The following is a 14,174-nucleotide window of genomic DNA, read 5'->3' on the forward strand; positions in this document are numbered from 1 at the left end:
TATGATGTGATTAAGGGTGCAGAGAGAGGTAGCTACTTGCTCACTCAAAGGCAGTCTGTAAGTTTCAGAGACAGCCTCAGAACCCAGCTTCTTCTGACTCTGAGCCACGTGCTCTCTCACTGCAGACTAACAAAGTTTTAAGACTGGAACACAAGAAGAAACAACATTTGCTGCCACCTTCAAAGTGGACTCCCTTGGTGACACTAGGCTATTCTTTCTCCACTCTGCCCACTTCCTCAATCCTTGAGCACACTGTGAGGCATACCTTTTCAATAAAGAAGAAAGGTCACACTGTAATAACACAGCAGTAATCCAGCATGCGCCTTACGTAATGCTTTCACATTTCTTTTCCTGTAATAGAGCATTAAAACTGTCCCCACTTGACCCCAGTTTTCCACAGAAAATTGGCAGCTTTTTAATGAATGACTTTTGGTTGCTATAGTATATCTTCTCGCTAATTACCAAAGTGCTCACCTTATGCTAACAAGATTACAGAATTTTGAATATTGTACGTATTGTTAAATTTTGCTCTTTACAATAAATGATGGATTTAAAGCGAATGATGGACAGTTCTATTAAATCACAACAAAGTCCACGTCCCTCAGTTGGAACAAGTGCTAACCCTTGGGACTGCAGTCCTGCTGGTGGAAGAAGGCGTTCACTCTTATTTTGTTTAGCAGCACAATCAGATTTATAAATGGTGTTACCTTTCATGTTAGCTTCATTTTCTGCTGGAAAAAAAAAAGTTTTCAAATGCATTTATACTTTATTTCTGTCTTCATTTGGACCTTTCAATAACAAGGCAACCTTACCTTCCATATAGATATTCATAGATAAGCCATTTTGGCTGTTTAATTGTGACAGCTTAATAATGTTAAATTTTATATTTCAATGCTTTAGTTATAAATGGATCAAACATAAATAGTGTGATTCTGGTGGAAATTCTTTGAGGAAAGGAACACAATGTGTTGTTGATGTGAACAGTCCTGTAACTTTCTCATATTGTTTCAGCATTTTATTAGATTTAGCAGGTTTTTGTAACACAGTTTTACATGATTAATAAGTTCCACAGCATTTTGAAATTTCCTGGTTTGCTGCCTTATGGATATATTTTTTAAATCCTGCATTTGTCTGATTTTCAGGCTGTGTGTTTTCTTTTAATTTTAATGGGGTGACATTAATCAATCAGGGTACATAGGTTCAGAGAAAACATCTCCAGGTTATTTTGACATTTGATTATGTTGCATACCCATCACCCAAAGTCATATAGTCTTCCTTCACCTTCTATCTGGTTTTCCCTGTGCCCCTCCTTTCCCCCCACCCTCCCTCCCCCTCCCCACCACTGGTAACCACCACACTCTTGTCCATGTCCCTGAGTCTCATTTTTATGTCCCACCTATGTATGGAACCATATAGTTCTTAGTTTTTTCTGATTTACTTATTTCACTCCGTATAATGTTTTCAATGTCCATCCATGTTGTTGTAAATGATCCGATGTCATCATTTATTATGGCTGACTAGTATTCCATAGGATATATATACCACATCTTCTTTATACAATCATCTATTGAAGGGCTTTTTGGTTGTTTCCATGTCTTGGCCACTGTGAACAATGCTGCAATGAACATGGGGCTGCATGTGTCTTTACGTACCAGTGTTTTTGAGTTGTGGAGGTATATTCCAGTAGAGGGATTGCTGGGTCATATGGTAGTTCTATTTTTAATTTTTTGAGGAACCATCATACTTTCTTCCATAATGATTGTACTACTTTACATTCCCACCAACAGTGGATGAGGGTTCCTTTTTCTCCACAGCCTCTCCAACACTTGCTATTACCTATCTTGTTGATCATAGCTAATCTAACAGAAGTGAGGTGGTATCTCATTGTAGTTTTGATTTACAGTTCTCTAATAGCTAATAAAGATGAGCATCTTTTCATATATCTGTTGGCCATTTGTATTTCTTCCTGGGAGAAGTGTCTGTTCATGTCCTCTTCTCATTTTTTTATTGGATTGTTTGCTTGTTTGTTGTTGAGTTTTATGAGTTCTTTGGGTATATTGGATATTAGACCCTTATCTGTGCTGTTGTTTGAAAATATCATCTCCCATTTAGTTGGCTGTTTGTTTTGTTGTCAGTTTCTTTTGCTGTGCAAAAGCTTCTTAGTCTGATGTAGTCCCATTCATTTATCTTTGCCTTCACTTCCCTTGCCTTTGGAGTCAAATTCATAAAGTGCTCTTTGTAACCAAGGTCCCTGAGTTTAGTACCTATGTTTTCTTCTATGTAATTTATTGTTTTAGGTTTTTGATCCATTTTGAATTAATTTTATTACAAGAGGTCAAACTGTAGTTGAGTTTCATTCTTTTGCATGTGGTTTTCCAGTTTTCCCAGCACCATTTGTTGAAGAGGCTTTCTTTTCTCCATAGTGTGTTTTTGGCCCCTTTATCAAAAATTATTTGACCATAACATGTGGTTTTATTTCTGGGCTTTTTATTCTGTTTCATTGGTATGAGTGTCTATTTTTCTGCCAGTACCATGCTGTTTAGATTGTCGTGGCTCTATCATATAATTTGGAGTCAAGTATTGTAATGCCCCCAGCTTCGTTCTTTTTCCTTAGGATTGCTCTGGCTATTCGGGGTTTTTTATAGTTCTATGTAAACCTAATGATTTTTTGTTCCATTTCTTTAAAAAATGACATTGGAATTTTGATGGGAATTGCATTAAATTTGTATATCGCTTTGGTAGTCATTTTGACTGTATTTATTCTTCCTATCCAAGAACAAGGAATATTTTTCTATTTTATTATATCTTTTTCGATTTCCCTTAACAATGTTTTGTAGTTTTCATTATATAGGTCCCTTACATTCTTTGTTATGTTTATACCTAGGTATTTTGTTGTTGTTATTGTTGCAACCATGAAGGGGATTGTTTATTTGAGCTCGTTTTCTGATGTTTTATTGTTGGCATATAGGAAGGCAATGGACTTTTGTATATTAATTTTGTATCCTGTGACCTTACTGTATTGGTTTATTGTTTCTAGTAGTCTTTTGGTGGAGTCTTTGGGGTTTTTGATGTAAAGGATCATATCATCTGCAAAAAGTGTAACCTTTACTTCTTCTTTCCCAATATGAATGCCTGTTATTTCTTTCTCTGTCTGATTGCTCTGGCTAGAACTTCCAGCACTACATTGAATAAGAGTGGAGAGAGTGGACAACCTTGTCTTGATCCTGATTTTAAGGAAAAAGTCCTCAGTTTTATGCCATTTAATATGATGTCATAGATGACCTTTATTATGTTGAGATATTTTCCTTCTATACCCATTTTGTTAAGTGTTTTAAACATAAAATGATGTTGTATTTTATTGAATGCCTTTTCTGCATCTATTGATAAGATCATATGGTGGTTTTTTTGTTTGTTTTATTGATATGGTGTATTACGTTAACCGTTTTACATATGTTGAACCATCCTTGAATTTCTGGGATGAATTCCACTTGATCATGATGAATTATTTTTTTAATGTGTTGTGTATTCGATTTGCTAGTATTTTGTTTAGTATTTTAGCATCTGTATTCATTAGCGATATTGGTCTGTAGTTTTCTTTTTTGTGTGTTGTCCTTGCCAGGTTTTGGTATGAGGGTTATGTTGGCCTCATAAAATATGTTTGGCAGTATTGCTTCTTCTTCAATTTTTTGGAAGACTTCAAATAGATAGGAAGCAAGTCTTCTTTGAATGTTTGATATAATTTACTAGTATAGCTGCCTGGCCCTGGACTTTTATTTTTGGGGAGGTTTTTAATAGTTGTTTCTATTTCCTCCCTGCTTATGGGTTTGTATAGGCTTTCTGCTTCTTCATGACTCAGTCTAGGAAGATTGTATTGTTCTAGGAATTTATCCATTTCTTCCAGATTGTTAAATTTGGTGGCATATAGTTTTTCATAGTATTCTACAATAATTCTTTGTATATCTATGATATCTGTGGTGATTTCTCCTCTTTCATTTTGGATTTTGTTTATGAGTCCTTTTTGTTTTATCCTTGGTGAGTTTTGCCAAGGGTTTGTCAATTTTGTTGATCTTTTCAAGGAACCAGCTCCTTGTTTTTTTAATTTTTTTCTATAGTTTTTCTGTTCTCTATTTTGTTTATTTCTGCTCTGATTTTTATTATTTCCTTTCTTCGGCTGATTTTGGGTTGTCTTTGTTCTTCTTTTTCTAGTTCCTTAAGATGTGAAGTTAAGTGGTTCACTTGGGCTCTCTCTTGTTTGTTCATATAGGCCTGTAGTGACATGAACTTTCCTCTTATTACTGCTTTTGCTTCATCCTAGAGATTCTGATATATTGTATTGTTATTTTTGTTCGCCTGTATGTATTTTTTTATCTCTGTGCTTATTTCTTTTTTGACCCACTCATTTTTTAAAAGTATGTTGTTTAGTTTCCACATTTTTGTGGGTTTGTTTACCTCTTTTTTGCAGTTGAATTCTAGTTTCAAGGCTTTATGATCAGAAAATATGCTTGGTATAATTTCAATCTTTCTGAATTTGTTGATGTTATTTTTTTGGCCCAACATATGGTCAATTCTTGAGAATGTTCATGTACACTAGAGAAAAATGTATACTCTGGCACTTTGGGATGAAATGTCCTATAGTTGTCTATCATATCCAATTTTTTTAGTGTTTCATTTAAGTCCAATATTTCTTTATTGATTTTCTGTATGGATGACTGATCTAGAGCCATCAGCAATGTATTGAGGTCACCAAGTATGATTATATTTTTGTCAGTTTTTGTTTTTAGGTCAGTCAGTAGCTGTCTTATATATTTTGGTGCTTCTTGGTTTGTGCATATATATTAAGAAGTGTTATGTCTTCTTGATTCAGTGTCCCCATTATCATTACAAAATGACCATTTTTGTCTCTGATTACCTTTGCTGTCTTGTAGTCAGCATTGTTAGATATGAGTATTGGTACACCTGCTTTTTTTGGGATGTTATTTGCTTGGAGTATTGTTTTCCAATGTTTCACTTTGAATTTGATTTTATCCTTCTAGCTTAGATATGTTTCTTGTAGGCAGCATACAGTTGGATTTTCTTTTTTAATCCATTCTGCTACTCTGTGTCTTTTTATTGGTGAGTTCAATTCATTTATGTTTAGTGTAATTATTGACATTTGAAGGTTTCCTATTGCCATTTTATATATTGATTTATGATAGTTTTGTATCTTGTTTGGCTCTTCTCTTTTATTTTTCTATCATTTGTTTTTGTTTGGTTGTAATCCATACTTCTTTTCTCTGCTACTTCTTTTTTCAAGCCATGTGCTTTTGTGTTGGTTTTTTCAGGGGTGGTTACCATTAAGTAATGAAAAGCATACATATCATGTTCATTGTAGTACATTATCTCATGAGTGCTTCTGCACTCCATCCTCCATTGCTACTGTTAATCTTTGTCCTCTTCCCTTTTTTGTTTCTTTGTCACAGATCAATCTTGTTTTTATTGTGATCTTTATTGAGCTTTTACTTGTTTTGTTTTGTTCTTTGTGTCTGGTCAGAAAACCCCCTTTAGTATTTCCTGAAGTGGGAGTTTTCTGATGATAAATTCCCTCATCTTTTCTGTATCTGTGAATGTTTTTATTTCTCCTTCCTATTTGAGGGATAGCTTTGATGGGTATAGTATTCTTGGCTGAAAGTTCCTCTTTTTCAGAACTTTAAATATTGGGGTCCACTCTCTTCTAGCTTGTAGAGTTTCTGCTGAGAAATCTGTTGATAATTTAATGGGCCTTCCTTTATATGTTGTATTCTTCTTTTCCTTGGCTGCCTTGAGAATTTTTTCTTTGTCATTGGTTTGTGCCAGTTTCATCATGATGTGCCTTGGAGTAGGTTTGTTAGGGTTAAGATAACTCAGTGTTTTGTTTGCTTCTTGAATTTGAGGCTTTAGTTCCTTCCACAGGCTTGGGAAGTTCTCGTCTATTATTTGTTTGAATATGTTCTCCATTCCATTTTCTCTCTCTTCTCCTTCTGATATACCCATTATTCTTATGTTGCTCTTTCTATTGAAGTCAGAAAGTTCCTGTAGGGCTATCTCATTTTTTTAAATTCATGAGTCTCTCTCCTCTTCTCTCTGTAGAACCTCTAGTTGCCTGTCTTCTATGTCACTAATTCTCTCCTCTATCTGGCCTGTTCTATTGACTAAGCTTGTTACCTCATTTTTCTGTTCATGAATTGAGTTTTTCATCTGTTTGATCTGTTTCCATAGTTTCAATTTCCTTGGTGAAGTATTCTTCCTGTTCATTGAATTGTTTTTTGAGCTCCCTAAATTGCCTTTTTTTTGCTTTCTTATATATCCCTAAGTATTTTTAGGACTTCAATTTTAAGTTCTCTGTCATTTAACTCCAAGGTTTCTAAGCTATTGAAATTTTTTTTCTATAGATTTTTCCTCATCTATCTGAGCTAGATCACTGTCTTTTCTATCCATGATGTTTGATTTATTTTTCTTTAAAGGCATTTGAGAGTGGTATTGTTAATAACACTAAGTAGAGTTGATTAAAAATATATATTTTTAGAAAATACAGTGAAAAGCTGAAAATTCTATTGTGCTAAGTGGAGCAAAAATACATAGAACAGAGGACCTGGGTTGGGGGGCAGTGACAAAGAGGCATAAAACGAGGCAAGAATCCACAAAATGTCACAAGGAAAAAATTTGGATCAAGAATAAAATAATTTGTTTGTAAAAGATGGTCAAATGAGAGAAAAAGTGTAAGATAAAAGGAAAAAGAGGAAAAAGAAAAAATACAGTGAAAAATGAAAATTCTATTGTATTAAGTGGCACAAAAACTATAGAATGGAGAGCCAGAGTTGGGGAAAATGCTAAAAATATAAAAAGCAAAGTAAAAAGCACACAAAATGCCACAAAGAAAATATTTAAATTCAGAATAAAATAATTTGTTTGTGGATGAGATTTGAATGAGAGAAAAAGTGAAATAAAAAAGAAGAAACAAAAAGAGAGAGAGAAAAAAAATTGAGTTGTTTTTTGGAATATAACACTCATAGAAAAAAAAGAATAGAAAATGTAATACCTATGGGTAATAACGTTCAAAATGAAAAGAAAATAATAAAACGAAAAGAGGATAAAATGATCAAGCTGGAAGGAAAAAAAAAAGATAAAAAATACAAGAAAAAAATGGAAAAAGATATAAAGACTGTGGATTTTTCCTGGTTTTGAGAAGTTATCTTCTTCCTTTTTCTTTCTTCTCTCTCTTTTTGGCTGGTGGTGCTATACTTCAGGTTCTTCCCCAGTGGCACTCTTAGGCAGAGATTTGCTGTTGTATCACTATGGTGATGACATAAACTAGGCCTCAGTTCCATTGGTAGGTGGGGCTTGTTAGCATTTGCAAGCTCAGACAATGGGAGAATCCATGTTCCCAGAGCCTTTCCCCAAATCTCTCTTTCCTGAACCAGCAGCCTGGGACCCAGCTGTGAAGTTGCCCCAGCCACTGTCTGGAAAGCAAGAGGTTTTAAGAGCTGCCAAATCCCCCCCTCTATCCCCACTCAATGCAGGGTTCTGGGTAAGGCTTTGCTAGCCAGAGCCACCAGCGTAATCAGGCAGGGCTGGGAGCTGATTGCCTTTCAGGTATCTTTCTATGAGCCTCTGGGCATGTCTAGTATGCCTTAGCACTCTGCAGGTCTGCTCTCCAGAGGTTGTCTGCAAGCTGCCTGCAAGCCCTTCCCCCCACCACTTCTGCAGTTCTCTTCCCCAGGAGTGTGCTTTGTTAGCTGTATGGCTGGTGGAGGTGCCGCACCCAGACAGGTCCGGGTGTAGGGAAGCCGGCTTTCATGCACTTCCCATGCGCTGTTGTTTGGGAAGCTGGGGTTATTCAGAAACTCTGGTCACAGCCCACACAGAGGGTCACTACTGACAGTCTCCGACCCAGCCCCTCCATCTGGGAATGTGGGTGGATCCACACACTCCAAAGTGCCAGGTGGATCCATTCACACACTGCCTGCGCTTGTCGACAGGAATACTGGGAGTAAACAAGGCAACTGCTTGCCCACTCTGCTGGGGTCTGCCGCTAGCATTAGCTTCGTATGGGCTGAGCCGTGGGCACACTCTTTCCTCAGCTTGAACATCTCTGCACTAGCCCAGCTTTTTCTGCGCCCTCAGCCCTCACTTTCTCTCAGTTCCAAGTGAAACAGCCCTTGCTCAGGTCACTGAGGAAAGTGGAATACTCCATTCTTTGTATGATTTCCTTCAGAGTGGGTTATATATTCAGCCACTTTTCACCCAATCGTACCTTTGTTTGATGTATGTGTATTTCAGATGCTCCTGAGATTGTTTTTCTGTCTCTAGTTGTTGAATTTGTTGAAATTTCAGGGAGAACTATCGGGAGCACTCCTCATGACACCATTTCTCTGACATCACTCAGGCTGTGTGTTTTAAACACAATCTGGCTCCCAATTTGCTGTTAACTTTGAGAAAGGCATCAGTAGCCTTTACAGATTTTTCAAACTATGCACCCAATTTGAACTCTTAAATAAAAATTAGAGGCTGCTTTCTTGATTTTAAAGTTCCAAGGTCCATGCTATACATAGGAAGGAACTTTATAATTTATAAGGCCAAATCCTTAAAACGTATCATCAACTTTTATAGGGTAGAAATCATATGGTCATCTCAATGGGTGATTAAAAAGGAAGATGGTAATATTCACCAGTTAGTCCCCATTATACAGCAGGGAAAAAAATAAAGTTTTGTAAAATAGTCACATAGAAACATTAAGACCCAAAGGGTTTTGGCAGATGAAGGGGAAAAAGACGAAGAGTCCCATAGATTCGTGGGCAAAGAATGTGGACAGACCACTTGCCAAATGACAACTATACATTGCTGATGATTTATGAAAAGATACTCAAACTTGTCTATAATATGCAAAACAAGAAAGAAAACAATTTTAAAAAGTTAAATCATGCAAATACAGAGGTATCTACTGTATTGATGAAGATCAAATTAATTAGTAGTATACATGGATGAGGGAAAAAATTACCCCCCTGCCAACACTGTTGGAGATAAAATTGGCACATCTTTTCGTAAGCAACTTAGCAATGCATTTGAACATGTAAATGTATAGATTTCCACTCCAAGTGTTAACCCAAGAGATTGCCTTTCACTGTTTCTTTCTCTCTATTGATGGATTCATTGACAAGTGGAGAGGTTCATTGCAAGGTGGTGCTTATTCTTGTGGAGTAGGAAAGACAGAAAGTCAACTAATCATAAAATTAAGGTGACCAATCATCGTCCTTTAGGGAAGACAGTCCTTCTCTTGTAAGTTCCATCCTCCCTCCAAAAGTGCCCTCCTACATGTCCTCCTTTTTGATATTGGAAGACTAATCTGTACATGTCCGTATTTGATCAATGCAGTCGATCCATTACGTGTGATGTGATGTATTTGTATTTGACATGATGATTCGTCAAGGATCAGTACAGTGCTGCGAGATGCGATTATGAGACACATGCACTCCACATGGGAGACCTTGAGTGAGCATGCAATATACCAAGTGCACAAATGGCTTTGTGTACTTCTTACTGAAACATGATATGGCACATATGACATTGTAGACTCACGATTATTTCTTTCTCAGTGAATATTCAATCATAGACAGGTAAACACAATTCACGTTTTATTAATTCATTATCTATTTAATAATTTCCAAATACATATCATTCTATTTACAAGTATTTGCCCAAAATTTGAGTTTTAAAGTGGAAATCTAACCTCAAACCACATCTATTAATAACACATTTTGATTAAATTGCATAAAACAGACATTTTTAATTAGAAAATGACAAATATACCTGAATATCACTACAAATTAGTGGTTTTGTTTGATATTTAGTTTTGTTAATTCAGCTTCTGGAAAATTCACCTATCATGATGTAACATTTTCAGTTCTAATGTGCTTGCATCATTTGTGTAGCTCTTATTTTATTTTTAATTTTAAATTTCATTTAAGGGATGGAAAAATCATAAAAGAGAAAAATACCATTTCAATGATAAATTGAAAAAGGAATTTCCATTTCTCATATCAAAGAAAGATACCATTACCATTTCTTTCTGCAATATTTGCAGCAGAGAATTTTGTATTTCAGTTGGGGGTAGAGCATGTTCTACAATTATTTGAACCTCTTCATTCATATTTTTTAAGTTTAGACAAATGTCCCAAAATCCTGGAATCACTTTTCAATAATAAAATATCTGAGATATTAATATATTTGGTACATAATCAAGCATCTGTTTTTCACAAAATGATTCAAAAGATTGAAGGTGAACACATTTCAGTTACAGAAGTTAGTCTTATTTTGAATGACTTTATCCTTCAATATAAATCTCATTTTGAAGAAAAATGTCTTCCTTTAATTATAAAAAGAAAATTGTCAGATTAGAGGAATCAAATCTGGGCATAACAGGAAAGTTTATCAAAGAAGTGCAGAATTTTTACCAGACATGTTTTCAATATATCAAAGAATGGTCTGAAACAAACATCATGGGTAATAAGAGTTTTCAATGGTGTTTTTTACTTCATCACAAGTATTTTGGACAGATATTGAATCTTGTCTTGAGTTTTTATCTAAATAAATTTCAGTCATCAAAATAGATGAGAATTGTCTCTTTGAAGAAATTGGAAGACAATGTATATTTAAATTCTGAAAAATTAATACAATGGGAAAATAAACACGTCAAAATTGATAAAAGATGGGTGGAAATATTCAGCCATTTCAAAAATGAACATATTCCATGTGAAAATTTATTTATTCTTGTTCAGTTTACATTGTGCTGCCCTGGAACTAATGCAGCAGTTGAAAGAGTTTTTTCAATTGCTAATGATTTTTGGACAAGTGAGAAATTGAGATTGAATGTTAACACTCTAGCTGCAGCACTTGCCGTAAAATCCAATATGAAGGATATTTCTTGTTCAGATATTTCCAATATAGTGTTACAAGATGATACATTGACTAGAAATATTCATTCAATGGAAAATTACTCATTTAGATAATATTTTTTTACAATTTTTATTAAAAATTAATAGGCATGTAAGCATAATTACATTATAAAATATTATAAATGTTTTATTATGCATTTATCATATTATAGTGTATTATTGTTGCCACGAATAAAATGTTTCTTTTATTTACAATATTGTTTTCTTCAATTTATTTTGTCCTCCTTTTCATTGTAAAAAATTTGGTCACCATAATAAAATGATTAAACAATTACAAATAGAAGTTTTTTTAAAAAAATTTAACAATAACACAAAAATATTTGGGGGTTTTCCAGATATATATGTGTTACTGATTTCAATTTTAGTTTTTCTGTGAAAATTGAACATAATTTGTATTATTTTTATCTTAGAGAAGCTATTGGAATTGGTATGATGGCCCACATATTGTTTCTTTTAAGAACTGTTCTAGGTCTGCACAAAACTGATACATATTCTACCTTTGTAGGATGTAGAAGTCTATAAATGTCAGTTAAATTAATTGATACTGGTATTAAAGTCTTCCATATTTAAATTATCTTCTCTTCTGCCGCTTTCTTTCTTGTTTTAAGATGATAGTTACTCAACGTTAGAACACTTGATATTGTTCCAGAGCTCTAAGACCATTTGTTCTGTATTTTTCACTCTTTTTTGTGTTGTGTTTTACTTTTGATAATCTCTATTGCCCTAGCTTTGAGTTCACGAATTATTTCCTCTGCTGTGCCCAGTTTGCTTATTAGCTTATTTAAGGACCTCTTTATATATATACTACTGTGTTTCTTGTGTCTATCATTATCTTGGTCTGCTTCTTTTGTGTAGTTTTGATGTTCTTTCTGAATCCTCCTAACCTGTTTATAAATATTAATCAAGCCCTGGTTGGTTGGCTCAGTGGTAGAGCATTGGTTCAGCATGTGGAAGTCCCAGGTTCAATTCCCAGACAGGGCACACAGGAGAAGTGCCCATCTGCTTCTCCACCCTTCCCTCTCTCCTTTCTCTCTATCTCTCTCTTCCCCTTTTGCATCCAAGGCTCCACTGGAGCAAAGTTGGCCCAGGCACTGAGGATGGCTCCATGACCTCTGCTTCAGGTGCTAGAATGGCTCTGGTTGCAACAGTACAATGCTCCAGATGGGCAGAGCATCATTCCCTAGTGGGCATGACAAGTGTTTCCCTGTCAGGCATATGTGGGAGTCTGTTTTTCTGCCTCCCCACTTCTCACTTCTGAAAAATACAAAAAAAAAATTAGTCATAATTAGTATAAACTTCCAGTCTTATAGTTCCATACCAAAGTTCTGTTACTGTTTTCTCCTCTGGTCTTTTTGTTTGTTTGCTTGCTTGCTTGCTTGCTTGCTTTTTTGTGTGTGTCATTATATTTTACTGAGTTCTGGCCATGGTACATAGAAGAATAGAGATGGGGTAGGTTATAGTTATTTCCAGATCTTTACTTCCTGCCTTCTTTTATGCCCATGACCTTATGCTCCCATCGTGAGCCAAAGATGAAATTGTTTGTATGACCTGTATCCACTGGCAGGGCTTTTAACTCTTCCCAACTAAGTGTTTACCTAGTGGCATGTGTCTTCAAAGTCCTGACTCATTCAAAGAAAAGCATGGTATTGTAGATTAACAGTCTCCCTTTTGTTGTCAGGATGGAAGTGACATTCCTTTGTGTCTTCCTTTGTCCTTCACAGAAATGAAACCATCTTTTATATATCCTGTCTAGTGGTTTTGTTTTGATAGAAACCATCTGTTGTCAGGATTCTGCTTGTCCTCCTTGTTCTGTGTGAAAGGCCCCCTTATGTACATTATTATTTCCTTTAACTCTTTGCTAGGGCAGAAGCATCTGGAGAGGAAATAAAGGAAGGAAAGGCACAGCCGCTGTCTCTGCTCTTGTGCGCCAGGGGTCACCAATAGGTAAACAGTCAGTTTGGTGTGGAACAGCAGGAGGAACTGTCTCCCTGTCTCATGTTCCCAAATATAAAGCATGAAGCACTCTGCATGAGGAACATGGTGACCTCCCACTTGTTAGCTCCTCTAGAGGTTCCAGGCCACATAGACCAGCAGCCCCTCCCTGCTGCACACCCTTAGCCCACGTTTGGGCTTCCTCTAGGAAGATGGAAATCGTCTTCACCCCCGGGTCCTTCCCCAACACCTCAGTCTCAGGCCAGAGAAGAGAGAAGTCTATCAGCCTTTTAAGGCTTTGATCATGCCCTCCTAATCCCACCTGATGACCCAGGACCCGAGAGAGGGGCAAGCGATATAGCAAGTTAATCTAAGCCACTATCACCCCAGAAATCTCTCAAGACATTAATCTTCTGTTATGTTATTTCTAAAATACATTTTTCAAAATAGTTTCACGTGGGTCTCTCATTTACATTACATCACATTCACACCATTCTCTCCTTGAGTGTAGGCACTCTGAGGGGAGTGGCACTTCAATGCAATGCTCTGACTTATTTAAGTAGCACAGCATGTGTTTCTAGACAGAAATGTGACTGCACTTAGAAGAGAAATCTGCGATACTTGTATTCTCTTCATAGATTCAGATGTGGGTAGTGAGCGAGGTCTTCAAATGCTATGTCCCAGGAGCACTCCGTGTTTACATTCATGTGAAGTCCCTGGGAACACAAGGAATTTATTTAGTGCCATGAGAGATTTCCGCTTCTGGAGTCACTCTACTGTGATGCCTCTGAATAATTTATCAGCTACTTAACACTCATTAACTGTGTCTTTTTATGTAGAAACTAACTGTAAGGCTTCTTACTCTCTTTCTCAGAGTTTGAAATACTGTCATTTGAAATATTTTTCTCTCCAAACAAGAATGTTAGTGCTGGAGAGAAGGAAAAAAGAACATGGTGAACCCCATGACCATCATCTATGATAGATGTTAAACGTCAATCGCTTGCTTCTCTTTATTATTTTGGGTGAACTTGAGCTCATCACTGTTTACATCACTGTTCCTTCTTTTTATTCGATTCCAGGTGCTGGGGTTCCCCAGTTCCAACCAATTGCCCTGAATGGCAGAATTCAGGTCCTCAGCAATGGGTCTTTGTTGATCAAGCACGTGGTGGAAGAAGACAGCGGCTACTACCTCTGCAAGGTCAGCAACGATGTGGGCGCGGACGTCAGCAAGTCCATGTACCTCACGGTGAAAAGTAAGAAAGAAGAATGCTTTGT

At 36.2% G+C, this 14,174-nt stretch overlaps 1 protein-coding gene across 1 annotated transcript in view; it reads left to right on the plus strand.

Moving 5' to 3' along the window:
- DSCAM (DS cell adhesion molecule) overlaps positions 1 to 14,174 on the plus strand; it is a 636,673-nt gene that overhangs the window by 459,129 nt on the left and 163,370 nt on the right. Inside the window, exon 11 of the mRNA XM_066370162.1 lies at positions 13,979 to 14,152. Within this exon, the coding sequence (XP_066226259.1) occupies positions 13,979 to 14,152 (174 nt within the window). The remainder of the gene's footprint in view (positions 1 to 13,978; positions 14,153 to 14,174) is intronic.

Source organism: Saccopteryx leptura, chromosome 2 (genome assembly GCF_036850995.1).
Source record: "Saccopteryx leptura isolate mSacLep1 chromosome 2, mSacLep1_pri_phased_curated, whole genome shotgun sequence".
In the NCBI taxonomy this organism is placed as follows: domain Eukaryota; kingdom Metazoa; phylum Chordata; class Mammalia; order Chiroptera; family Emballonuridae; genus Saccopteryx; species Saccopteryx leptura.